The 26,746-nt window shown below is 47.2% G+C and overlaps 2 protein-coding genes across 5 annotated transcripts in view; one reads left to right on the top strand and one right to left on the bottom strand.

The window, feature by feature from the left end:
* The window catches only part of Znf511 (zinc finger protein 511), a 4,097-nt gene extending 2,447 nt beyond the window's left edge, over window positions 1–1,650 (bottom strand). The window contains exons 1-4 of the mRNA XM_021194964.2: window positions 1,443–1,650; window positions 1,156–1,229; window positions 629–830; window positions 410–534 (exon numbers count right to left, since the gene is read on the bottom strand). Of these exons, the coding sequence (XP_021050623.1) occupies window positions 410–534; window positions 629–830; window positions 1,156–1,229; window positions 1,443–1,595 (554 nt within the window). The 5' untranslated portion in view covers window positions 1,596–1,650. The remainder of the gene's footprint in view (window positions 1–409; window positions 535–628; window positions 831–1,155; window positions 1,230–1,442) is intronic.
* Window positions 1,375–26,746, top strand: Tubgcp2 (tubulin gamma complex associated protein 2). 4 transcript variants are annotated; one of them, XM_029539173.1, is made up of 19 exons: window positions 1,629–1,702; window positions 4,727–4,815; window positions 7,114–7,299; window positions 8,635–8,763; window positions 9,669–9,845; window positions 10,884–11,043; window positions 14,667–14,874; window positions 15,120–15,319; window positions 15,699–15,888; window positions 16,591–16,736; window positions 17,302–17,482; window positions 17,771–17,951; window positions 21,618–21,790; window positions 22,075–22,203; window positions 22,462–22,582; window positions 23,057–23,200; window positions 23,871–23,987; window positions 25,021–25,184; window positions 25,742–26,746. In XM_029539173.1, the coding sequence occupies exons 3-19, from the start codon at window positions 7,150–7,152 to the stop codon at window positions 25,875–25,877; spliced, it is 2,706 nt and encodes a 901-aa protein (XP_029395033.1). In that variant the 5' UTR covers window positions 1,629–1,702; window positions 4,727–4,815; window positions 7,114–7,149; the 3' UTR covers window positions 25,878–26,746. The 4 variants fall into 4 exon arrangements, with proteins under 4 accessions (XP_021050610.1, XP_029395033.1, XP_029395032.1 ...); XM_029539172.1 differs by having other exon boundaries at window positions 23,859–23,987; XM_021194951.2 differs by lacking the exon at window positions 4,727–4,815 and having other exon boundaries at window positions 1,375–1,702; window positions 23,859–23,987.

Below are 26,746 nucleotides of genomic sequence, written 5' to 3'. Positions count from 1 at the left end.
ACCCCATCAATGCACTGTCTAATGATTATGGGAGTTCTTGGAAAGGAATCACTTTTAAAAGGAAGCAAAGAAGCGTTACTCTAAAAGTCATTCCAGGGATTATTCTCCTTCGGGCAGTCTAAACAGTCATGCTAACAGACAGCTTTGTTGACAAGTTTATAAAAGTAAGCAGAGAGGAAAAAAAAACCCTAGGGGGTTCCATGGGAGAAGTGTGAAGAGCACACACACTTGGGACAGTCCCCAATGCCCTGCTGGTAGCATCAGAGAGCCACAAAAGACACCAGACCAGCACAGGCACCTGCTAGCACCTCACCCTCTGCTCTCAGTCAGTGTCCTTACTAAGGTTTGACTACAGTGTCTGTTCCCAGGCTCAAGACTGGGGACAGTCACAACTGGGTCCCTCACGTACCCTCTGTTTGTCTTGGGCTTATCAAATCGGAAATCCGCAGGGTACAGGTGTAGCCTCACCATGTGATCCTTCCGATCTTGGCTGGTCTTGAACTTCTCTGGGCAGCTTTCAACCAAGCACTGGTACTACAAAGAATAAAGTGTCACCTCCACTCTCAACCTGCCCTAAGCCCTGATCCCAGTCACCACTGCAGAAGCGCCCAGTGTAGTCAACACTCACCATGTCTTGCCTCTGGGCCAGGATCTGAAACAGAGAGTCGTGCCATTCCAGGATGTGGACATCCAGCAAATGCCCAGAGGGGAAGGCACGGTTGCAGAAGGAGCAGGTGTTTCCATGCATCATGTGGTAGTGGTGCTGGTAGTCTTCTATGGCGGCAAACACTTGGCAACAGCCAGCCACCTGACAGGTGAACTCAGGCACCCTGGGAAAGGAGGTGTGTCTCTTGGAAGAAGGTCTCCCCTTCCCCCAACTATCCCAAGGCAGGAATTCCGGCCGGACTTCCTACCCATATTCCAGCTGAGCCTGAAACAAGAGCAGCGCTTCTTGTGCCACCCCAAACCTTACTAACAGACTAGGGGAGGGAAGACCCAGTCAAGCCATGCTCGTGTTGGGCAGGGTGGTGCTAAGCGGATGCTACCCGGGTGTCATCTGGGAGGGGTAGGAGTCCCGGGGTGTAAGCGGAGGAGAGAAGAGAAATCAGGATAGCGCTAGCAAGCCGAGTAAGGCCTCGAAGCCAAGCTGCTCACATGGATTTTTCCGGCGTCTCGGACACTTGCGTGAGCATGTCCTGCAAGTACAGGTGCCGCTGCACATCCCCATCCTACAGAAGACACGCGTCAAGAGCCGTGGGTGGACTCGGGCATCGAAGCCCCGCCCTACAGCTTTGAGCCACGCCCCAACCCACAGAGCTGTGTCCAGCCCCTTGATCTTGTCCACAGGGCTCGTCCCCACAAGCCCCGCCCACAGCGACAGTCCTGCTTCTAGGCCCCGCCCTGTGGGGCTCAGGACGTCTTCCGCCCGGGTTCTCACGCACCTCGAAGAATTCGTGATCCCGCGGGAAGCGCACGGCCCGCGGCGCGAATCGGAAGGGTGCCTCCCCAGCCGCAGGGTTCCGCTCCACGGGCAGCGGTTCGGCTGCCCCTGGCTCCCCGGCCAGGCGGGAATATAGTGCAGGGGGAAGCAACATCACTACGGCCGCCGCAGCCCTTCGGCCACCGTCGGAGGGGTGGTGACGGACGTGACGTCTAATAACTTCCTGTGGCGACCCTGCGGGGCGGAACGCGACGCGCGGCGGTGAGTCGGGGCTGGGTCTGTGTTGTGGCGGGAACTGGTCGGAGAAGGGCGGGGCTGGAGCCGGGCGCGGGATCGGGTACCGGAGCCAGGCTGGCCCGCAGCGGGGAAGAGCCTGATTCTCTTGGGCCTCTGCCGCCGGCGGTTCTGTCCGCCAGCCCGGGCTTGTCCCGCTCCACGGTGCGACCGCCTCTCTGGCTCTTTCCGTCCTCTCCAGGAGTCCACTTGGAGGCAGTGGCCTTGGGAAGTTCGCGGTTAGTGTGCTTTTTCTCTCTTGACAGCCCTGCGGTGACTGCGGTGCTGGCCTGCGGGTCTGCTGCATCTGCTGCAGGTGCTCGGGGTTCCGGGGTGAAGGGATCAGGGCCCGCTGCACTAGAGACAGGTATGGGAAGAAACCCTAGCCTAAGCAAAAAGAGGATTGAAACGTGCAGCTGACACTTTGGGGGGCTTTAACTTTGCTCCTCTCCCAGAATAGGTCACCATAGAGCAGAGCTTCCCAGTATGAATGTAACCTCAAGAAAGAAGGGAAGCTACTATTTAAGAGATACAAATAAAAACCTTTTCGGGTTATTCTCCCTTCTCTCTCAGCCCAGGCCTTGCTCAGTTTGTTTCTCTTTCTCTCCGTTCTGGACTCTTCCATATGTCTCTGGATGTTTTCTCTCTTATTTATAGTAAAACCTTCCTCCTAAGGAGAGGGAGCTGGGTAGGGAGGAGAGGCACGGGGGTGGGGGAAGGGAGAAGAGGAGGAGGGAGGGATGATGGAAGGAAAGCCTTTTTGTAATTAAGCCCTGGAAATGAGCGTTTCTGTGTCTTTAGACAGCTGCTTATGAGCAGGCAATATCTTCTCTCTTACTTTTGTCTCTGTAAAAAGCATTTGGATTCTTGACATTTTGCAAATTATAAAATGTTTTTGACAGACCATGTCTTGGTTAGGTGTTTTCTTTTGGGGCTTTTGTTTGTTTTTCACTGTGTAGCCCTGGCTGTTCTGGGACTTGCTTTGTAGACCTGTAGACGAGACTAGCCTTGAACTAGGAGATCTGTGACTGTGCTTCCTAAGTGCTGGGGATTAAAGGTGAATGTCACCACCCCAGGCCAGCCTGCTTTCTTGCTCAGGGGGTGGCACCCCCCACCCCACAGTGATCCAGGCCTTCCCCCATTAGTCATCAATCAAAGAGATGCCCCATAGGCTTTGATTACAGGCTAAATCTGATAGAGACAGTTTCTCAATTGAGATTCCGTCTTCCCAGATATGTCTAGGTTTGTGTCAAGTGTACAAAAGCCAACAAGCACAGGCTGGTTTTATTATCTAGGAGCCTGTAGTGGTTCTCAACCTTCCTAATACTTCAACCCTTTAATGCAATGGTGCATGTATTGCTGACCCCCAACCATAAAACTATTGCCTTACTACTATTATGAATCATCCTGTAAATACTTGATATGTAAGATATCTGACATGTGATGACGGTGGAAGAGTTGTGGGGTCGGTGGAAGAGTTGTGGGGTCTTGACCCACAGGTCGGGAACCTCTGCTCCAAAATATTTCCCTTTTCATACCCTCTCTACCTCCACCCCAACTTTGTTTTCATCATTGGCCGTTAAAAGTATGCACCTGACTTGTTCATGATTGGTTATGCCAGACTTGCTAAGTAAGTTGTGCTTACTCTAGAACATCTGTGGTGATTAACATCTGTGGTCAGAAGGTCAAGCAGGCTGTTAAGAGTCGATCAGGCTTCTTTACAGTTGTACCTTTCAACTGTAACTTTGTCTCCCTGCATGTAGGACAATTGTGTTAACATGACTGTCCCTGTCCTTTGCCAGGTAACTGCCAAGAGCGTCTCTCCTGAGACATAATCTAAAGGCTTAAAGGAAGCTATTTAGAGATGAGAGAAGCCCCCTTTCTTGTAGTTATCCACAAATCATGAAGCTTGGCAGGCTCCTTGGATTAATACGGGAAAGAGTGGTACCTGAAGATTTACACATTTTCTTGGATATGATTTTAGAACACGTTTCTGTGTAGATGGTCTTTCCATGGGGTGGCTCTGCCCTGTGTCTAGTGGACAGGGTTCGGTGTTGACAGCTCATGCCGTCTTTGCCATTTGGCATGTTGCCTTCAGGCCTTGAGAAGGCTCATGGTTGGTTACTGCTAGATCTGAAGAGACCATATGTGGGGGAAGTTTTGGGTTTTTGCATTTTGCTTGCCAGGTGGATTAAAGTACCTCTTATGGTACCTACCAATATATTTTTAAAAATATCTCTTGAACATTTTACTTAATATTTTTGTATGTCTGGATGCTTTTCTCTGCGTTTTTGTTTGCACACCACGTGCATGCCATGTCCATGGAGACTAGAAAAGGGTATTGGATCCCCTGGGATTGGAGTTTATAGATGGTTTTGAGCTACCACGTGGCAGGAGCTAGGAATTAAACCCAGGTCCTTTGCACAAGCAGCCGCATGCTCTTTTGTTTGTTTGTTTGTTTTTTTCGAGACAGGGTTTCTCTGTGTAGCCTTGGCTGTCCTGGAACTCACTTTGTAGGCCAGGCTGGCCTCGAACTCAGAAATCCACCTGCCTCTGCCTCCCAAGTGCTGGGATTAAAGGTGTGCACCACCATGCCCGGCACAGCTGCATGCTCTTAACTGCTGAGCCGTGTACCCAGCCCCAAGGTAACTGCCATCTAAGATACTGTCAGTGCCTTCAGTTCCTAAAACTAAACAGTTTCCACATTACTTAGTGAGCAAGACCAGTTCCCAGAAAACAGAGCGAGCATATGGAGGCAGCATTTGTTTTATTTAATCTTTAAAGCATCTCCACCTGGCTCTGTTCCTCCCTCTGTTCATGAGAAGCATGCAGGGGAGCTAGCTATCATTATTGCCTGTGTTCACAGCTCATGGGTGACAGAATCTATGTTCCTATGGTGTGAGAGTCCGTAGTCCACACCCTGCTGTTCGGTGCTCTTTATTGTGAATGTACCGAATGCAGGGGCTTGTGCAAGGGATTTGGCATTAACTTAGGCTTTCCATTTTGTTTTAGTTTGCAGGTACCTGTTTTGACCATTGGTGGAGGCTGAGAAACTGAGAACTGCTTCCTATTACATGGGCTTACAGTGTGGAACTCTCAAGGTAGAGTTCCAAGATGGTACTACTCTGTACACTAGCATACTGTGAGAGTGTGTGCTGAGTCTCCTTTCCTTAAAACTATTTACCTCAGGGCTTGTCTCAATCGGAGATGTTAGCACAACAGTTCTTAACTTTGAGTTACAAAGTCTTTAAGAATTTACAAGATTGCTCCGAAAATTTACTCATACAAATAGTAAAGCCTCATCTCCAGGCATAACTTCACTAATGTTTGTGGATCCCAAATTTCAAATCCCAATAGAGGTTTATTACCATGTTCCTATAACACCCATAACATTTATTAGGCTTAATTTTGAATCGATAGCTAGTGTCTGTTTTCCTTAATGTTCTTTATTAGCATTTCTGGTACTGACTAACTAAGCCATCAGTGGAAGAGTAGAAGATCCCATGTTGTCAACTGTTAGCACAAGGATGTTGGTACATCCCTTTCCCACTAGGACATTATACACAGTCTCCACATGGTCAGCCACTTTCCACTGGGATGGTAGAATAGAAGTTACCATGCCTTTCCTAGCGAGTAGAACACTGGTTTAGAATCAGCACTTTTGAGGCAGAGGCAGGTAGATTTCTGAGTTTGAGGCCAGCCTGGTCTACAGAGTGAGTTCCAGGACAGCCAGGGCAACACAGAGAAACCCTGTCTTAAAAAACCAAAAACGAAAAGAAAGAAAGAAAGAAAAGAAAAGAAAAGAAAAGAAAAGAAAAGAAAAGAAAAGAAAAGAAAATCTCATGCTGTCTTCTGCTATTGCTCTATGACGTTAAATAAAGTTCTGTTTGATTTTTAGACAGGTTTTTTGCTGTATGTCCCAGTCTGGTCTTGACTGTGATCTTCCTGCCTTAGCCGCTGTCTTAGGGTTTTATTGCTGTGAACAGACACCATGACCAAGGCATCTCTTTTTTTTTTTTTAAGATTTATTTATGGGGCTGGTGAGATGGCTCAGTGGGTAAGAGCACCCGACTGCTCTTCCAAAGGTCCGGAGTTCAAATCCCAGCAACCACATGGTGGCTCATAACCATCCGTAACAAGATCTGACTCCCTCTTCTGGAGTGTCTGAAGACAGCTACAGTGTACTTACATATAATAAATAAATAAATAAATCTTTTAAAAAAAAAAAAAAAAAAAAAGATTTATTTATTTATTATATGTAAGTACACTGTAGCTGACTTCAGACACTCCAGAAGAGGGCATCAGATCTTGTTACAGATGGTTGTGAGCCACCATATGGTTGCTGGGATTTGAACTCCGGACCTTTGGAAGAGCAGTCGGTGCTCTTACCCACTGAGCCATCTCACCAGCCCCCAAGGCAACTCTTATGAAGGACATTTAATTGGGGCTGGCTTACAGGTTCAGAGGTTCAGTCCATTATCATCAAGGCAAGAACATGGCAACATCCAGGTAGACATGGTACAAGAGGAGCTGAGAGTTCTAGATTTTCAACTGAAGGCTGCTAGCAGAATACTGACTTCCAGGCAGCTAGGATGAGCTACACCCACGATGGCACACCTACTCCAACAGGGCCACACCTTCTAATAGTGCCACTCCCTGGGCCTAGCATATACAAACCATCACAGCCCCTCAAGTTCTGGGGTTACAGGCTCAGAAGCTGTTTTGATCTCCACTGTTTGTGGCCAGTGTCTAGACCCTAGTATAAACTGGTCCTGGCCAGAGCATCAGTAAAAGCTGGAATATTTAGAAATCTTACCTACCTAAAATATCTTTGTATGTAGCCACACCTGGAACAGAAAAGAAAACACTGAAGGTTTTAGAATACCAAAAAGAATGCCATACAAGTGTATGGATGGAGATACCACCTAACAGTTTATGGTTTAAGACCTGGCTGTGGCCTTAGGAGTGGGAAGTTTTAATATATCGGGACAGAGATAGTGGCCTTGGCCTGTGCAAGCTCCCCCAAGGGCACGATCATTGTGTCTGCCAGGCAAGGCCCAGAAAAACTCAGATAAAATAGCAGATCTGACCCCTGGTCGCCCATGGTCACATGATGGTGGACAGAAGCAGGAATCAGAATCAGGCTTGAGGGGTCCATTTCAGTGACTTACCTGGTACAACTGGCTCCTTAAATGGTCGTGTAAGCTGGGAAACAATTGGAAGCTCTGTGGGCACGGGGACGGCAAGATCTCAGCAGAGTTTTGATAGGTCAGCCTGCCAGGGAAGGGGAGAGGCTAGTGGTTGACATAATCTTGGTAATGGTCTTTCTGACTAAGACTTGAATCAGTCAGAAGAATTTTAGGTTTTAATGTTATAAACAGCTTTCTTTCTGCCTTCAGGAAAACTTTGTTATGTTGGAGTCTCAGAGCTAAACTATGAGTGAATTTCGGATTCACCATGATGTCAATGAGCTGCTCAGCCTGCTCCGCATCCATGGCGGGGATGGGGCTGAGGTCTACATCGACCTGCTGCAGAAGAACCGGACGCCCTATGTCACAACCACAGTCTCTGCCCACAGTGCCAAGGTGAGCACCTACTTCTGATACAGGACCATAGGGGCCTAGAGGTGCGGGGCCATGGGTGTGGGTGCTCATCCTGGGGCTGTGGGGATGGAGGCCTGTCCCTGATAGCTTCAGCAACGCTGGGCCAGCAGCACCTGGTGGATGCCTCCTTTGAACCTGGCATTCACTGTGCTCTGCTAGTCTTCTGGTTCCTGGCAATAGCTCCTGTTATTTACCCCATTATATAAACGAATCAGTGGGTGTCCAGAGAGAGAGAGAGGTCTCAAACTCTTGACTTACACAGTCCTCCCCTTTTCCCTGTGGAGGAGACTTAGTATATGTAAAAATTACTGGGTGAGAAAAAGGAAGCTACTGGGATTAATCACATTGGAATTTCAGGACTTTTTTTTTTTTTCTCCTTTCTTTCTTCCCTTTTCTCTGGTCTGAAACTCACTCTGTAGATATGTAGACCAGGCTGACCTTGGACTCACAATGATCTGTCTCCTGAGTGCTGAGATTTAAAGTGTGTGCCACACCACACCTGGCTCAAGTATTATTTCTTTACTTATTAAAGGAGTCATAATTCAAAAGTATACATCTTTAACAAAAGATATCTTTGAATTTGAAATCTACTAAAAATATGATTGTTTTTATACCTAAAAACATAGATGCTAGAGAGATGGCTCAGTGGTTAAGAACACTTTTTGCAGCTCTTGCAGAGGACTTGGTTCGGTTTCCAGCTCCTCTCATGTTGGCTCATAACCATCCGTAACTCTAGTTCTAGGGCATCTGATGCCCTCTTCTGGTCTCTCTGGGCACTGCATGCACATACATGTAAGCGAACACTCGGCTATATCAAATAAATCTTTTAAAAGTTAAAATAAAATGGGCATTGTGATGATGCTTAAGTTACTTAAAGTATAATGATGGCATCAGTACAGCAGATGAGTTGGATGGAGCGTGGCTCGGGAAGCACACACTCGGTTTGTATCCAGATTGGTCAGAATTGCTGAGTGAAGCGGCCCTGAGCTGGTGCAGGCAGTGAGTCCAGGAGGCAGTGAGCTCAAGCTGTGGAAGGATGCATGAGCGTGGGGGTAGGGGGAAGCTGTCAGTGCTCCTATGTCAGTGCTCCTAGGCCTGTGGGCATATACTGAGAAAGTACAGGGGAAGAGAGACTGCCTTCAGTAGACCATGTTTGTTTATGGACTTGCTGTTTATTTTGGAGATGTGATTATTTAACTCACCTAATCCAAATTTGGTTCACTTTTTTCTATTTCATTTTCTTGAAGATTTTTTTTTTTTTTTTTTAGTATCTAATTTGTTACCATTATTAAGTTACTTACATGCTTGTGATTTCAGGTCAAAATTGCAGAATTTTCTCGAACTCCTGAGGACTTTTTAAAGAAATATGATGAACTGAAATCTAAAAATACAAGGAACCTTGACCCACTGGTGTACCTGTTATCAAAACTAACAGAAGACAAAGAGGTAAGCGTCCACCTCATTCTGCATCACCACGCCAGCGTTGGGGACACTGAGAACACCCTCCAGTGTCTCCACTGAGTGCTGGCTCCTCAAGGAGCCTGGGGTGCAGGTGATGCCTTCTGTGCCTTACTTCTGCATGTCCTGCTCGGCTCTCACCGATTGGCAGCTGTGCCTCCTGAGGGCACCACTTTGAAGGCATGTGTCTGGTGAACATTAGCCTTTCCATGCTGGAAGGATACCTGAAAACTTAAAGGGAAATAGTTGTATTGGTTTATGGTTTCAGTCTGCTTTTTTTGAGGCCAGAACATCAGGTAGTGGCCTGGTAGAGAGGTGACAGAGGGCTGACCTCATGGCTACTGGAAAGAAAACAGAGAGAGACGGACTAACAGGCTTGAAGAATTCAGTTTGTGATTGCTGAATTAATCCGTTGATAAGGTTAAAGTCTTCATGATCCAGTCGCCTCCCAAAAACATCACCAGCTGGGGACTGAGCCTTTAAGATGTGACTCTTTTGGGAAGGCATTTCATATCTAAACCATAGACAGCAGAGAATCATAAGCTGTGACTCAGAATGGGCATAGGCCAGGAAGCACGGGTGTAGTAGCATGAGGTGGGCACATCTGCATGTGTTGTATGTCAGTGTGGAGCCAGTGAGTAGTCCTTGAGCCCTACTCTCCATCAGTGTAGAGGTGTATGCCAGGCCCTAGCACAGAAAGGGGAAGCGGTGCTGCAACCTGGGTGCTGTAGGCAGAGTGCTGAGGAATGTTGCCACTGGAGGTGAAGTTAAGGATTGACTCTCGAAGAAGGCTGTGGGCGTTCCTTCCCCTGGTGTTTCGGTGACATGACAGGTGGTAGAACACAGTGAGCTTTTGTGACTTAGTGTGAATGCATGGTTTTGTGTGTTTTCAGACACTTCAGTTTTTGCAACAGAATGCAAAGGAACGAGCTGAGCTTGCAGCCAGTGCTGCAGCCAGCAACACCGCCAGCTTCAGCATCCCTGCTGCAGCCTCTAAGATGTCCACGCAAGAGCTAGAGGAACTGAGGAAGCAGCTTGGCAGTGTGTCCACAGGCTCCACACTGCAGCAGGTACCAGACCTACCATGGTCCACAGTTTGCTAGCTAAGCAGATATGTCTACTCTTAGTAAAAACTAATCTGACGTAAGTGAGGCTAAGGCTGGATTGCGTTCTTTACTCATAACTCTGAACTACAAGGGTAAACAGTGCAGTGAGGGTCTGGCCCAGTCCACATGCAGTACATCTAAGCCAGCATGCGTCATGGTTCCCTACTGGAATTTGTTGACAGTTTCCAACAAGGTAGTACTTTTTAAATTACCAGTTTATTTCCTCAAGGTTATTTTTTTCCACTGGGCTTGCTGCTGCTTGGATTTATTCCACCTCACACTGGTGGTTTTGTGAGTTTAGAGTGTCCTCTTAGAGCCACCACATGCCTGCTTTTGAGACCCTCAGACCCCTTTCCACGTCCTCACCTCTGTGTACTGAGCACAGAGGACACAGCAAAGTCTTTTAGAATATCCCTGTGCCAGTTTCTCATTGCCCTCCTACCATCCAGCCTGCATAACGTGCAGGCATGCAGAGCTAAGTCAGTACTTCCAAAAGTGGCCAGCTTTGTCAGCCTCTGGTTGCTAATCTCCAGGAAGGGCAGTACTTCGTGCATGGCCTAGCATATAGCCTGTAGCCTTGTGGTTGGCCTTCTCCATAGGGTAAGGATATGTCAGTTGCTAACTCCTGTCTTACTCAGCAAGTGGTGTTAGATGTAGCCACTAAGAAAATTGACTCAGGCTCTTCCTGCTTTGTGTCTTGATCTGAAACACTTTGGTAAAATACAGGTACTTTCCCATGGCCCCCATAGCTGGTGCCCTGACACTGTGAGTTGTTCCTTATTGGACAGAGACCTTGAGAGGGCCTGGCTCTCTTGTTCTTAGGCCCAGATGTTGTGATAGGTAGTTAGAACTATGTATCCCTTTTAAATAAGATCGAATGTTCTATGTACTAAAACAATAGACTTTTTTTTAATGCCAAAGAAGTGGTAATTTCCATAGATATCTTGGTTTTATTTGCACTATAGTATATTTTGTTTTTGTTTTTTAAAATGCCCTTACTAGTCTCTGGAACTTACAAGAAAGATGCTTCGAGACAAACAGAACAAAAAAAATTCAGGCCAGCCCCTCCCTGTCTTCCCAGCATGGGTGTATGAGAGACCAACACTGGCTGGAGATTTCCTGATTGGCTCGGGCTTGAGCTCAGACACAATTTTGCCTATAGGTATGTGATGAATTTCTTTCTGACACCTAGGAGCTTCTCTGCTTGCCTGCATGTGCCTCAGCAGGCTGTGACACACTGAAGCCCAGAAGACTTGAATGCTTGTTCTTGTATTCCTCCTGCCAGAGCCTTAGGACAGCCGGAGCTGGCCACCTGGGCTGTGCACCAGTGTGCAGACACAAGGACCAGGAGGGCACACTTTCCTGAAAAGTGATTTGTCATTACCACAGACTGCATCAAGTATTAGTACACAAAGGCCTTACACCTTGCACCTGTTTAACAGCATTGCTGTCTCAGGGCAAGTTCTCAGGAACCTAAGATGTGTGTGTTAACATACCATAGACTACATGCAGAGAGTCATTTCAGACCAAATATGAACATTTGCATTGGCTTAGCTTATATGCGGTTTCCTGCCTGTTTGATGGCAGCCCCAGTTTAAGAGAATTGTGAAGTGGTGTGTCTTGCCACAGCTCCTGAGCTCTGAGTGGTGTTAGTGCAGAGGTCTACTGCACCTTTAGAAATATCTTATAGGGATATTAGACAAATTGAGTGTGTTCTCCTGTCCCCAAATCTTATAGGGCTATTAGACAAATTGTGTTCTCCTGTCCCCAAGCAGACATGATTCTGCTGCAAGTTCATGAGAAGGTAGAAGCAGCTGTCTTTATGTCGTGGACTTGTTGTTTGCAGTGTTGGCAGGTACCTAGTTGTCACCTATCCTGTCACCTGGTAGAGGTAATTGTCTCCTTCCCTGTCTGTTCTCCTGTGGTCAGCATAATCATCATCATTGGCAGAGCCTCAGCCTTAGACCTTACTGTTCTACATGCTATGGATGTAGCTGGTGCTCTGCATAGTGTGTGTCCCTCAGGACTCTTTCCCCTTGGATTTCACCATCCTCAGCTTCACTCAGCATCACAAGCCATCATTTCTCCAGTTGTTCCAACTCTGTGCCCTTCCAGCTGTTCTCCCAGTGAGCTCCCTAGGATTAGTCCCAGATCTACCTCTTCCAGCTCCACTTTCAAGTGTCCACGTAAACTTATGTCACCTAAGGCCACTCTGCTACTGTACCTGCCACTTCCCTAGTGGCTTACTCACACCTGTAGTTGTTGAAAATTGAAATGCAATGAGCGTGCCCAAGCAACCAGTCTTCTGTTTCATTACCTTAATCCCAGTGGCCATGGCTTCATGCAGGGGCATGGATCTTGACAACCACATCTTTCCCCTCTTCCTGTAGTTCCCATACTTCCTGTAGGCATAGCTAGAGCCCTCTTTCAGTACAGGGCCTGAGTCTCAGGTAAGCCTGTCCAGTGGCAGCCCTACAATGCCCCTCATCCCCAACAAAACCCTGACAGTTTACCCAGGCTGGCCTCTTCTGCCCTTGAGCTCCATTTTCCACTCAGGCCCTGCATACCAGTCAGAGAAGCCAGGTCTGCTACCTCAGGCATTTGCACACTGTATTCCCCAGCCACTTCAGAGCTCAACTAAAGATCTGGCCATAGTTATCCCTTCTTTGTCCTTCCCTGTCACACCTAATACCCTGTAAGATGCTGGTTCAATTTTGTTTGGTATTTTTCCCTGTACAGGCATGCTGGTAGGAGGACAGGGCTAGCATCTGCTATGCACAGGTCTTGATTAGAAGCCAGAGAGTATCTGCCAGACTCGTGCTTGCATTGAGGAGCTACCGGTAGTCATTAGAGTAGGCATGATGATTCACAGTATTTCAGTAATGATATAAATACTAAGGTATGGAGAGCTGCTCCATCTCACCACCTGCTACCTACCATCACCGTGGAGGACTTATGTGGCAGGTGAACCAAGAATGGTAGGCTGAGAAATAAACTATACAGAGGGTCAGAGCTATTTGTAGAAGATCCTGCCATTCGGGAAACACACAGAGCTGTCACAAACCATGGAGATTAAAATTGTGATTTTTACCGGTCAAGAGAAAGCCAGTGAAGTAAAGTGAGAAATAGAACTTGGAACTCAAAGGCATGGATATAAGCTCGATGTCTTGTCCTGGGCTGGAAGTCAGCTACACATAGAGCTTTGCCCGTGGCACTTACACCCTCTCGATTGGGGGGGAGGGGCGGGGTGCAAGGCCAATGAAGAGACTTTATGAAGTGCAAAGTATGTTGTGTGACACTTCTCCATGCTGTCAGGCCCAGGTTGTTCCCTGAATGACACCAGCACATGCCAGGCATGTAGGGACAGGAGGGAAAGCCATGCTAAGACAGGATGGCTGGGACAGAGCTACCTACTAACCCACTTCGTCTAACTATATCTTATCTCTTAAGGTTTTCAGCATCTCCCAAAGTGGTGGCACCAGGTGGGGACCAGGTTTTTGTGTAGGAAAACCTTTCGCATGCAAGTCATTATGTTTCTCCTTAGCTCTCAGAGGTCCATGACCATCTCATGATAAAAAAACATATCTAGTTCCTCTCCAGAGTACCCAAGTCTTAACATTTCCACCATTTCTCAAAGTCCAGACTGTTTCTGAAACTTAAGGTACATTCCTAGCTGTGAGCCTCTATAAAACAAAAGTTATATAATTCCAAGATACAATGATACCGAGTAAACACTCCCATTCATAGGAGAATAGCTAGGCAGGAGCCTAGGTGTTGGGGTCTGGCCAATTCTTGAGATATCCACCAGGCCTCTTTCCTGTTCAGATGCAAAGCGATTGGCTTTATTCCAGTGCTAAGGACTGAGTATCAGGCAGACACTCTCCCAATCAGGCAAATACATCTCCAGCAACTGGCTGCTGCTGCTTTTTGGTTTTGGTTTTTGGTTTGGTTTGGTTTTTGGTTTGTGTTTTGATATTTTTTTTCATACAATATATTTTGATCATGTTTTCTCTTCCCAAACTCCTTCCAGACCCTCTCACCTCTCATGTTTCTTTATCTTTCTCTCATGTTTAAAACAAAATTCAAAGCAAACAATCAAAATATCGATAAGACAATAAATGAATGAATGAATGAATGAATGAATGAATTCAAAGCAAAAAAAAGCCCACAAAAAATTCTTGAAGCTGGTTTTCTGTTGGCCAACTAGTCTGGGGCATGGGGAAGTGCCCTGTGATAAACCCAGTGACACTCCATAAGAGAAAACAGATTTCCCTTCTTCCAGCAAGTATCAATTGCAAATCTTAATTAGGGTGGAATTTTGTGCCTCTCGGTGCTGAGACCATGTCTTGTTTGAACATATACAGGTCTTGTGCATGCCGCCCCAGACTCTTGAGTTTGTATGTGCACATGCATCAGTCCTGCTGTATCTTGGAAACACTGTTTAATTGGGTTCTTTTTAATGGTGCCGGTCGCTGGGGACCATGCCTACCTTACCCCAATTTTTCATGGGCTTTTTAAATCAAGCTAAAAAAGCTGGGGATTCAGTATAACCATCCAAGGTATACCCCCAGGGTCCTACTTCCTATAGCTATGTCCTATGTCCTGAGCTTTCCAGAACCTACCAACTAGTGCCACCAACTGAGGATCAAACAGAATCTGTGGAATCTGTTTCATATTCAAATCATGAAAGGACATGACTTCCTCTTCCCATCCTTGTGTGTACAGAGGTCGGTAAGGCTACTGAGCCAGTGGCACGGGGAGTCTAGTGTTGCCTGTGCCTTGCAGGTACATTGCCCTTGGCCTCCCAGGAGTCAGCAGTGGTGGAAGATCTGCTCTATGTGCTTGTGGGTGTGGATGGCAGGTATATCACTGCTCAGCCTTTGGCTGGGAGGCAGAACCGTACCTTCCTTGTGGACCCCAACCTGGACCTGTCCATCCGGGAGCTAGTAAACAGAATCCTCCCTGTGGCTGCCAGCTACTCTACTGTGACCAGGTGAGTTCCTGGTGTGACCAGCCTTTCCTGGTTTGTGATTCTCCCTTCTTCCTAACAAATTTTGATGAGCCTATGAGTCCCCGGTCCCTATCTTGACTAAACTCTTTAATACCACAGAGTCCCATTGGTTCTAAGTACTGGAGTGAGAAATCTGCTCCTTGGGTGAGAAGGGGACTTGGAATAGTTCAACTTTTGTTTGGTAATTTAGCTCTTCCCCCACAGTGTCCCATGTTTCTTTGCTGTAGGTTCATTGAGGAGAAGTCTTCATTTGAATATGGGCAGGTGAACCATGCCCTGGCTGCTGCCATGAGAACCCTGGTAAAGGAATACCTGATTCTGGTCACACAACTGGAACAGCTGCACAGGCAGGGCCTCCTCTCACTGCAGAAGCTCTGGTTCTACATCCAGCCAGCCATGCGCACCATCGACATCCTTGCCTCCCTTGGTATGGACCTGCTGGTGAAGGGGCTGCAGGTGGAGGGCTCCCTAAGGCATGGCAGGGCCATTCTCTCTGGTGGCATAGTGGCAAGGAGAAGTTTTTGTCACATCTTGTTTTTTGAAACAGTGCCTTATTATGTATTCTAGACTAGTTGACAAACTCAATTATGTAGTCCACACTTGCCCTAACCTGCAGTCATCTTGCTTCAGCCTCCCAAGTGCTGAGATTTGGGTGTGCCACCGTGCTAGACCTGGAGGCTTCTCTTGATAAGTCTTACTAGTAACTGTAGCGTTAGCATCTGAGCTTGACACCTGTCTTGGTAGGGGTTCTATCTGGCAGGGATGCTTAGACATCTTGGTAGTGAGCCACTCCTTTCTACCCACAGCCACCTCAGTGGATAAAGGCGAGTGTGTGGGTGGGTCGACACTGAGCCTTCTTCATGATAGGAGCTTCAACTACACGGGGGACAGCCAGGCGCAGGAGCTGTGTCTCTATCTGACCAAGGCAGCCAGTGCACCTTACTTCGAGATCCTGGAGAAGTGGATCTATAGGGGCATCATTCATGACCCATACAGGTAGGACTTATGGGTGCTAGATACCTCTCACTTGGACTCTCCACTGTGCAATAGCCTCTGAGAAGGGATACGCCAGACACAAGTCCTCGACACAACGGCTATGAGCCGAGGAGTGTGTGTTGCTCACTCTCTGCCTGTCTGCAGCTTTACCCTGTTGAGTGAGGAACATTGGTGTCTAAATCTGGAGCCCATGTCCTTACTGCTTCCATGTGGTTGAGTGGTGTGCCACTTTGGCATGACGCCTTTGAATATGTAAAGCAAGTGACCAGATCATAGAGAACTCTGTTCTCTGTGCTGAGGATGAGACTCAGGCCTTGCATGTGCTCTACTATAGGATGGGCTTTGTATTCCTTTATGGAGGGGCCAAACAAAAGAATTTAGTGTGATGAGCCTCACAAGGAATTCAGTTTCCTTCTGGCCGCAGGTCAGTGGTTCTTGGAACTCTGTGGGAGGGGTCTGATTCTGTTGTTGATAGGCCCATGTAGCCGAGACGAGTCATTGTGTGTCTCTCCTGTGGCCATAATGGAAGAGTAGGGAGGAAGCCACTCAGCTTGGTCTCAAATGAGACACCTGCTCCCGAGTAAGGCTGAGTCACTCAACTCAAAGTTGAGTGGTTGTGCAGGATGCTCCTGGAAGTATGTGCCCACCTCAGAGTTGGCCAGGCTTGTGCTGTAGTGGCCTGAAACACTGTGTGACTTGCAGTGAGTTCATGGTGGAGGAACATGAGCTGCGGAAGGAGAAGATCCAGGAGGACTACAACGACAAGTACTGGGACCAGCGCTACACTGTGCTGCCACAGCAGATCCCGTCCTTCCTGCAGAAGGTAGCAGGCAAGATCCTCAGCACAGGTGACTGCTGCCTGGACCTCTCTCCAAGGTCATCACAGCCTTCCAGCCCCTCTGTCCCTGAAGATGACTTAGCTGGGAGTGGCCTACTACCCTGAGCTGCTAGTCACTGGTTGTTCCTAGTTCTCCATCACTTTATTCTGCCCCTAATCAGGAAGCTGTCTGCCTCGGACATAGCTTTATATCTTGGTTTTCTACAACTCCATCATTTAGCACAAAAGCCATGAGGAACCCACACCTTCTAGGCCAGCTGCATCTTTCAGTTTCATTGCATAGGTTAGGGGCTGATACAGAGATTAGGCAAATCCTCGGGACCTTGACATATTGCTCTGCTCTGAAAACTGAGCAGAAACAGAAAGGGCTGGGAGATTATTTAGCAATCTAGATCTCAAGGCTTTTCAAAATCCTTCCTATAAATACAACCTAAAGAACTATTGCAGAGTCTTTTCAGGAAACAAATTGTACCGCATGTCTGGCCTACTACCTCATGTTTGATTGGCATCACAAAGGTTCAGGCCTGAGACTCAACATGTACATACTGAATCCACCTTCCTTTTTTTTTTTTCAGGAAAATACCTAAATGTGGTCAGAGAATGTGGTCATGATGTCACCTGTCCTGTAGCCAAAGAAATCATCTATACCCTCAAAGAGCGGGCATATGTGGAGCAGATAGAGAAAGCGTTCAATTATGCCAGCAAAGTGCTGCTGGACTTCCTCATGGAGGAGAAGGAGCTGGTGGCCCACCTGAGGTTGGACTTCACTTTGTATCCATGGGGCTGAAAGTAGAATGCTCTTCTTAGCAACTACATTTTTATCTCTACACATGCTCTCTGCAGCCTCAGTGTGAGGTAGCAGGTCTCAGTTCTCTAGTTCTCAGACCGTGCAAGCTAACAGGTCTCTCAGCTCTTTGCTGTCAGTCCCTCCTCTGCCATGCCTGAGCAGAGCAGCCCCATGTCTCTCTGAGAGCTGCCAAACCTCTATGTATATTGTATGGTGAAGGCAGGGGTTAGGCTATATGTTCACCAACCCTGACACAGGTCCATCAAGCGCTACTTCCTGATGGACCAGGGGGACTTCTTCGTGCATTTCATGGACCTGACTGAGGAGGAGCTCAGGAAGCCAGTAGAGGACATTATACTCACACGCCTGGAGGCTCTGTTGGAGCTGGCCCTGCGAATGAGCACTGCCAACACTGACCCCTTCAAAGACGACCTCAAGGTGAGAGCAGTGTTTACCATCATGGCACCTTGCTTCTGCAACATTGGAGTGAACACATAGCAGGGCCCAGTCAGGGCGTCCTACCAGGCGTCCTTCCTATTTCAGAGAACACTGGCTTACGAGCATTTTGTTAAGGGGTTTGTGTCTGGTCTCACAGGAGACACCACTTTTTACTTTTCCTTTGAGTTTGGTCCATGCCAGTGTCAAATTAGGCTGACGGAGTGTAGGTGCACGGATGCTCTTCATGTTCTAAGGTTTGGGGAGTGGTGTGAGTTATTCAGGTTCTGTCGCTGAGCTCTTTTCTCTGGAGATACTGCATCAAGGCTCCATGTCATGCAGTTGAGATCTTCCATAACTTCTGCTTCTAGAGTTTATCCTGGCCACCGGTATGTTTCTGTTGCCATCAGCAGGGTGTATGTCTGCTGTCGTGCAGTACAGAGAGCTATTCTGATTTCTAAGGCTGGCAGGAAGAGCTCCCCTCATCTCTGAGTTCAGTGTTGTCTTCTGTCCTCCCTCATGTATCTGAAAGCTTGTCAGGTCCCCTGATGTTTCTAAGAACTCAGTCTTGGTTTTATTACTCTCTTCCTTATATTTATGTCTCCCTTTCTCTTTGTTTCTATCAGCCTGTTAGTTCTGTTCGTTTTGGACTTATTTCTATTCATAGTTTCTTGAATTTTAAAGTTAGGCTATTTTAGCATGCTTTATTTTCTTTTGTTTCAAGAGATTCGATGAGAGCTGGAGAGGTGGCTCAGTGGTTAAGAGCACTGGCTGCTCTTCCAGAGGTCCTGAGTTCAATTCCCAGCAACCACATGGTAGCTCAAGGGATTCTATGGTTTCTTCTTTAGTGATTTGTTCCCATTTAGTTATACATTTTCAGGGTTTTCTTTGGTTGCTTAGGGTTTTCTGTTTTTTCTCTTTTCTTTTTTCTTTTTTTTAAAGATTTATTTATTTACTTTATGTATATGAGTACACTGTAGCTGTCTTCAGACACACCAGAAGAGGGCATCAGATCACATTGTAGATGGTTGTGAGCCACCATGTGGTTGCTGGGAATTGAACTCAGGACCTTGGAAGAGCAGTTGGTGCTCTTAACCACTAAGCCATCTCTCCAGCCCAGGTTTTTTGTTTTTAAATTTTCTTTATTTTATATGTGTGGGTATTTTGCCTGCACGTGTATCTGTGCAGCACATGTGTGCAGTAGTGCCTGTGGAGGACAGAGGAGGGCGTGGGTCCCTGGGAACTGGAGTTACAGGCAGTTGTGGGCCACTGTGGGTGCCGGGATCTGAACTTGGAAGAGCCATCTCCAGCATTGTTACTTAGTGTGAACTTCGCTGTTTAATACGGGTTTTGGGTTTTTTTGTTTGTTTGTTTTTAAGATTTATTTATTTATTTTATGTATATACACTGTAGCTGTACAGATGGTTCGTGAGCCATCATGTGGTTGCTAGGAATTGAACTCAGGACCTCTGCTTGCTCAGGCCTCACTCGCTCCGACCCAAAGATTTATTTATTGTTATATATAAGTACACTGCAGCTGTCTTCAGATGCACCAGAAGAGGGAGTCAGATCTCATTATAGATGGTTGTGAGCCACCATGTAGTTGTTGGGATTTGAACTCAGGACCTTTGGGAGAGCAATCAGTGCTCTTAACTGCTGAGCCATCTCTCCAGCCCTTAATATAAGTTTTATAACATATCATGATGGTCCTAAGATTCTACATGGGTTCTTCCTCTGCTCGACAAGTCTTGGATGGTTCTTAGTGCTGTGCACTCAGCTTCCATCTATTACTGAGAGTAAGGCTGAGGCCCCACTGTTCTTGTAGATCCTTGTTTTCTTTGCAATTCTGTTCTTCATTTTATGTATTTCTGGATCTCTTATTAAGTGCAGGAGTAATTTTGTAGGGTTTATTATTCCTAGTGGCAGTCTGGCCTGATCATCCAGGTAGAACATACAAGAACCATCTCAGGTGCTGGCTATGGGGCAAATGAGAGTCATGTCTGCTCACCTGATGTCCCCTTCTGTGTTCCGTTGACAAGCGGGATTAGAGTGTCTACATGTCCATGACTGTTAGGAGACGGTGAGCGTTTGCTTTGTTCAGAAGCTGTTTGTGCTTTTCCTCATTTATTCTTTACGCTTTGTTTTATTTCCTGTCCTTTATATTTTGTGTCTTTTTTGGACAAATATTTAAGTCTTATAGGAACCCTTAGCAAACTGACGTGTGGTTGGCTCTAATAAGTATTTAATAGTTAATGTTGTAGACAGTACTGTTTGTCCATAATAATTACTGTCATGAATCTCACCAAGTATGCTTCAACTTCACAGGTAAAATAAAAGGTTTTCACTCTTAAGATTTATTCAGTTGGGGGCTGGTGAGATGGCTCAGTGGGTAAGAGCACCCGACTGCTCTTCCGAAGGTCTGGAGTTCAAATCCCAGCAACCACATGGTGGCTCATAACCATCTGTAACAAGATCTGACGCCCTCTTCTGGAGTGTCTGAAGACAGCTACAGTGTACTTACATATAATAAATAAATAAATCTTTAAAAAAAAAAAAAAGATTTATTCAGTTTCTCCTATGGTTACTCACTCATAACAATAACAGAAACATTTAAAATGTTATTTTAAGGCCTGGAAAGAAGGGTTATCCTTAGTCATTCAAAGTTACCCGAGGTTTCTATTGCTGTGATAAACACCATGACCAAAAGCACCTTGGGATGGGCTCGTTTCAGCTTACAGTTCTACATCACACATCATACTCCATCTCTGAGGGCAGGAGCTCATACAGGTCAGGAGGCAGGAGCTGGTGAACAGGCCACAGAGGGATGCTGCTCAGCACCTTGGACCTCATGGCTTGCTCAGCCTGCTTTCTTATAAAACCTAAGACCAGCAGCCCAAGGGTGTTATCACCCACATTAGCCTGGGTAACCCCACACCAATCACTAATTCAGAAAATGCATCGCAGACCTGTCGGTAGGCAAAGTAAAGACACTTTCTTGAGATTCTCCTTTCCCAGATGACTGGTTTGTATCAGTGTGACAAAACTAGCCAGCACAAGAGTGTTTGCTGCTTTTGCAGAGGACCTAAGTTTGGTCCCCAGCTCCCAAACTGAGTAGCTTGTGTCGTGAATTCCAGTATCTGATGCTCTCTTCTTACCTCCACAGGTACCAGATATACACATTTTACATACATACATACAGATACCCACAGATACACATAATATAATAAAAATAACCCTTTAAAAAGCAAATTTCCTTTATGTTCTCTTCCATTTTAATGGAAGATGCTTTGATGTCATTTTTTTCCCCATGTGGTGCTGTGGATAGAACCTAGGTCCTTACACATGCCGGCAGGTGATCACCAGTGCACAGCATACATCCCAAACGAACTTTTTCTCTTGGAGCAGGGTTTCTGCATAGAAAACCTTGCTGTCTTGGAACTCACTATGTATACCAGACTGGCCCTGAACTCACATAAATCTTCCTGCCAAGTGCGGGGATTAAAGGTGTGGGCCTCTGTTCCTGGCTCCAACCTAATCTTTTAATTAAGGGTTATCAGTGAGTGGTTGGCCTGTAATAGTATTTAAGAAGCTTTCTTGTTTCCCAGCTCCATTCATGGGTAGGTAAGGTCTAAGACAATTTTGTGTACATCTTTTCTTTGACTTCCCCAGATTGAACTGATGCCTCATGACCTAATCACTCAGCTTTTGCGGGTTCTGGCCATCGAGACCAAGCAGGAAAAGGCAATGACCCATGCTGACCCCACGGAGCTCACACTGAGTGGTCTGGAGGCCTTCTCCTTTGACTACATGGTCAAATGGCCCCTGTCACTGATTATTAACAGGTGAGTCCTATGTGACCCAGGCTATTTATGGTCAGGCAAGTGCTTACCAATGAGCTGTACCCCTGACCTTTCAGATAAGGCTTTTCAGTTGGTATTTAACCTCTACTAGTATTAAGAAACTCAGTTGCTTTGCCAGCTCAGTGCAGGGGTGGATGGGAGTCAGAGCTGCCTGCTTGGGCAGCCTCACACTGTAGGATGCTGGGTTGTTCTTACTGCCTGTTGGTGCAGCCCAGTCAGAAGCACAAGCTGGCTTGTCCAGGTTGCTGACATGCCACTCTTTGCAGGAAGGCACTCACCCGCTACCAGATGCTCTTCCGACACATGTTCTACTGCAAGCACGTGGAACGGCAGCTCTGCAGTGTCTGGATCAGCAACAAGACAGCCAAGCAGCATGCACTGCACTCTGCCAAGTGGTGTGTCTCGTCTGCCCTCTGTCATGCTAAGAGAAGTGGTGTGTCTGGTCTGCCCTCTGTCATGTTAAGAGTAGTGTGTCTGGTCTGCCTCTATCATGCTAAGAGAAGTGGTGTGTCTGGGCTGTTAGCACAGGAGAACTAGGGTCATGAGAGTCCACTCTGCTGTGGGGTTGGGGGGTAGAAGCCATCACTGTGCGCTGCATGTGCCTCGTGCTGAGTCTGCATCACATCCTCAGTACCTGTTCCTTGTGCACTCAGGTTTGCTGGTGCTTTCACTCTGCGGCAGCGAATGCTCAACTTTGTCCAGAATATTCAGTACTACATGATGTTTGAAGTGATGGAACCGACCTGGCACATCCTTGAGAAAAACCTGAAATCAGTGAGTTTCTGCTCCATAAATTATAGTGTCTGAGAGGCTCTGTCCCAGCCAGAGTGCATTTCATAACACCATCATGTGCTAGCTGGGTGTCATGGCAGCCACAAAAATGTCCATCTGCCTGCTTGCTGCCCATGTTCATGAGAGAGAGAAGAGGAGACAGAGAAAGAAGGAAGAAAGACAAGTAATCTTTAAGAGATCACAGGCCAAGCCGGGCATGGTGGTGCACGCCTTTAATCCCAGCACTTGGGAGGCAGAGGCAGGCGGATTTCTGAGTTTTAGGCCAGCCTGGTCTATAAAGTGAGTTCCAGGACAGCCAGGGCTATACAGAGAAACCCTGTCTCAGAAAAAAAAAAAGAGAGAGAGAGATCACAGGCCCATTGAAACAATGGCAATGTACAGGCAATAGAGTACCAAGCTGGAACTGAAAACCACATGCCCAGGATCTTCGGTAAAGTCTCTGGCCTTTGTTCGCAGGCCTCCAACATTGACGATGTCCTTGGCCACCACACAAGTTTCCTTGACAACTGCCTGAAGGACTGCATGCTAACCAACCCTGAGCTGCTGAAGGTTTTCTCCAAGCTCATGTCCGTATGTGTCATGTTTACCAATTGTATGCAGGTGAGGACAAGGAGGCAGCAGGAGCGTGGGTATGTCTAGGCCGCTGCCACGTGCTGCTCTGTCCCGAGACTTCTGCCCTTGCAGAGCTCCTGGTCTTTGTGGCCAGGCCATCCGTTCTGGCTGTGAAGCTTTCTAGGGCCCGCCTTATCTCTCATAGCATCCCTGTGCTGGTCTCTGTCTTAGGCCTCTTCCAAATGCCTTTGCATTCATTTGTCAAAACTGAGTATTAAACACGATTGAACTTATCTCGAGCAGTTGTGCAAATAGTGCAGAAAGTGTCAGTGAGAGAAGGGTAGTCTGGGGTCTCTGGGCTGGAGGATGCTGGGAGCCAGGCAGTCTGTAGGCAGCAGTCGGGAGGTAGAAGATGTCGGTGGTCCTAGGCTACGGAGGGAACAGGGCTGTGAAGCTCATTCCTTAGATGTTTAGGGGCCATGGTAATTCCCACATAGGGAAACATAAGACAACTATGTCCTTAGGAAACTCAGTTGGTAGTCACTGAAAATTGTAGGCCTGGGAATGCTAAGAACTAACATCCTGTCTAGAGCTCTGTGTTCCTGCGTCTCTGGGTTGAGTACTGTGCACCTGTCGGTACTTGCTGTCTTTTGTGGCGCACTGTATGTGGAGCTAACCATAACCTTTCCTCATGACTCACCTTTAGAAATTTACACAGAGTATGAAACTGGACAGTGAGCTGGGCCGTCTGACACTGGATCAGGGTGGTGTGCAGGGGCCACCCACAGAGACTGAACGGACTGAGGATCGCCCCCGGAGGGAGCCTACCAGGAAGGTATGTGGCCATGGGGCTTATCCAGAAAGACCTTCTTCCTTCTAAGCTACGACAGTATTAGCACTGCAAACTTAAGAAAATAAAACCTTAAACAAGACGGACATTATAAAGTCAGGGGTGGTGGCTTGTACCCAGAATCCCAGCACTTGGAAAGTGGAGGCAAGAGGTCAGCTGTTCAGAACCAGGTTCAGCTCCAGAACAAGTCTGACTTAACGCAGACATCTTCAGTTACCTTTTTCTGGCTTTTACCTCTATGAAAGGAAAAACTCAGGTCCTGAAGTTAGGTTCCAACACAGCCACTAGAGACTTCCTTCTCAACATGAGTCTCCAGACATATGGTCTCCAGAGTGTTGCAAAGCCATCTATACAACAGTATTGTGTCGGGTAGGCCAGGCTACCCAGGAGCACAGAGCTTTGCCTGGCTGAAGTGCTTTTCCCTGATTAGTCAGTTGATCCAGATGACCATCTTTGAAGCCTATAGGATTCATAGTAAGGAGTTAGCAAATGGGAGATGTGTAAAAGCATGAGGGCGCCAAGCAAAAGCAGTAGGAGAGGTCTGTCCTTGCTTGTTAGAGACTGGCCAGAAATTAGCAGTAGCCCTGAAATCAGACCACAGCCTGGAGAAGCCCTAGGGTTCTGGGCCTACTGCCCCAGTGTTTCTCCATTTGCTGTGTCCTGTTCCTATCTGTTATAACATGGGGAGAAGGCAAAAGTACTTCCATTAAAGCACTAGGGAGGCTAGGTATGGTCCCGTGTGCCAGCAGTCCCAGCACTTGGAAGGACTGGGCATTCAAAGTAAGTTCAAGGCCAGCCTGGACAACATGAGACTGTCTCCAAAACAGAGAGCCAGAGGTGGTGGCACAAGCCTGTGATCCCAGGACTCAGGAGGCTGTGGTAGGAGAATCACAAGGCGGCCTGAAGTATGGTAGCAACCATCTGTCTCCAAACTAAAAACCCAAAATAACAAGAAGGGAAGAGCATGTGTACAGCTCTTTCAGTAACCAATACTGAGCTCCCTGGGCTCTATTTTCAGCATCTGTCTGAGCATGTGGATGCTCCTCAGCTGGCCTCTGGTTTCGAGGCCACCATCAACAACTTTGACAAAAACTTCTCTGCCCATCTTCTTGATTTGCTGGCCCGACTAAGTGTCTACAGCACCAGTGATTGTGAACATGGCATGGCCAGTGTCATCTCCAGGTAATTAACACTTCCTGATTCTAAAGCCCAGCCTTGCCATCTGCTTTCACCACTAACACTGTTCTTCATGGCTCCAGCATCAGGCGCCCACATCTGGGCAAAGGCTGTGGAAGGGAGGGGCCAGCTGTGAATACTCTGGTTGAGGGGCTGTTGTTTACTTATCACTGGGATAGGAAGGGGCTCTGGTTTCATCCAAGAATTGGATACCATTCCTAAATTGTTCTTTTGAAAAGTCCTAGTTTGTACATTGGGACCATCTGGTGTCCTGTGCCAGCCTGGGCACCCTCAGACTCCCATTGCCAGAGGATGCTGGGTAGTGAGAACCCTGACCAATGGCACACAAGTCCCACTGGGATTGAGACCTGCTAGAGTACCCATGCACTGGCAGGTGGAGCATGTCCCTCCCACTGCCTGGAAGAGGCTCTGGGTTGTACCTGTCACATGATTGGGAGAAGTGGGGTTGGCACATGGATAACCATGGCAGATCCTGTGTATCTTCTCAGCTTGGGCTAGCTTCTGCCTGGAGTTTTTCTAACACCCCTTTCCCTCCTCTAAAGACTAGATTTCAATGGTTTCTATGCGGAACGCCTGGAACGTCTGTCTGCAGAAAGGAGTCAGAAGGCTGCCCCCCAAGTGCCTGTCCCACGGGGACCCTCAGCACCAGCACCCAGGGTGGCCATTCCTGCGCAATGAGCTCACTTGTTAAATATCATTATTTCTGGAACATGGGTGTTGTGCATTATTACTGCTTAAACATGGTTTGAGTTTCTGTCTTGGCTCAATGATTTCCTTTTTCAAGATGTTAGATTTCCTTTTAGAAGCTTTTCAGAGGGCTAAAGAGATGACTTAGTAAAATGTTTTCTGTGCAAACATGAAGACCTAAATTCAGATCTTAGTTAGGGTTTCTATTGCTGTGATGAAACAACGTAAACAAAAGCGAAATGAAGAAGATAGGGTTTGTTTCAACTTATACCTTGTAGTCAGTCTAGTTCATCAACCAGGAAAATCAGAGCAGGAACCTAGAGACGGGAACTGATCCAGAGGCCATGGGGAAGTAAGTGCTGTTTACTGGCTCCAGTGGCTTACTCAGCCTGCTTTCCCATCATACCCAGGAACAGGACCAGCTGGGAAGCACCACTGCCCACAGCGAGCTGGTCCCTCCCATATCAAGCATCAGTCAAGGAAATGCACCACAGGACAATCTCATGGGACATTTTCTCAGTTAGGGTTCCTCTTCTAAAATGACTCCGGCATGTATGAAATTGACATAAGTCTAGCCAGCACACCACTTACATTAAATGCTGGGTGTAGTGGAACACTTCTCTATTCCCAGTGCTGGGAGTACAGGTAGGTGGATTCCTAGGGCTTGCTGACCAGCCAGTCTAGATGAGCCATGAGCTCCGTGTCCAGGGAGAGACCTATCTCAAACCAATAAATTAAAAAAGAAGGTGGAGAGTCAGAGGAAATAGTCTGGTGTCAGTCTCTCAGCTCCACACACATAAGCATGGGCACACACAGTATGTACTGTACTCAACAAAATGAATAAACATGCAAGCTGCCTG

Source organism: Mus pahari, chromosome 1, assembly GCF_900095145.1.
Source record: "Mus pahari chromosome 1, PAHARI_EIJ_v1.1, whole genome shotgun sequence".
Classification (NCBI taxonomy): domain Eukaryota; kingdom Metazoa; phylum Chordata; class Mammalia; order Rodentia; family Muridae; genus Mus; species Mus pahari.
This window is presented reverse-complemented; position numbering and strand designations above follow the sequence as displayed.

Excerpts from the sequence above, each read along its gene's own strand:
- Tubgcp2 (XM_021194951.2), top strand. The coding sequence starts at position 7,150 with ATGAGTGAATTTCGGATTCACCATGATGTCAATGAGCTGCTCAGCCTG. Across the intron at positions 17,952-21,617 it reads CCTTCAAAGACGACCTCAAG|ATTGAACTGATGCCTCATGA; the intron begins GTGAGAGCAGTG and ends TGACTTCCCCAG. Across the intron at positions 21,791-22,074 it reads CTGTCACTGATTATTAACAG|GAAGGCACTCACCCGCTACC; the intron begins GTGAGTCCTATG and ends CACTCTTTGCAG.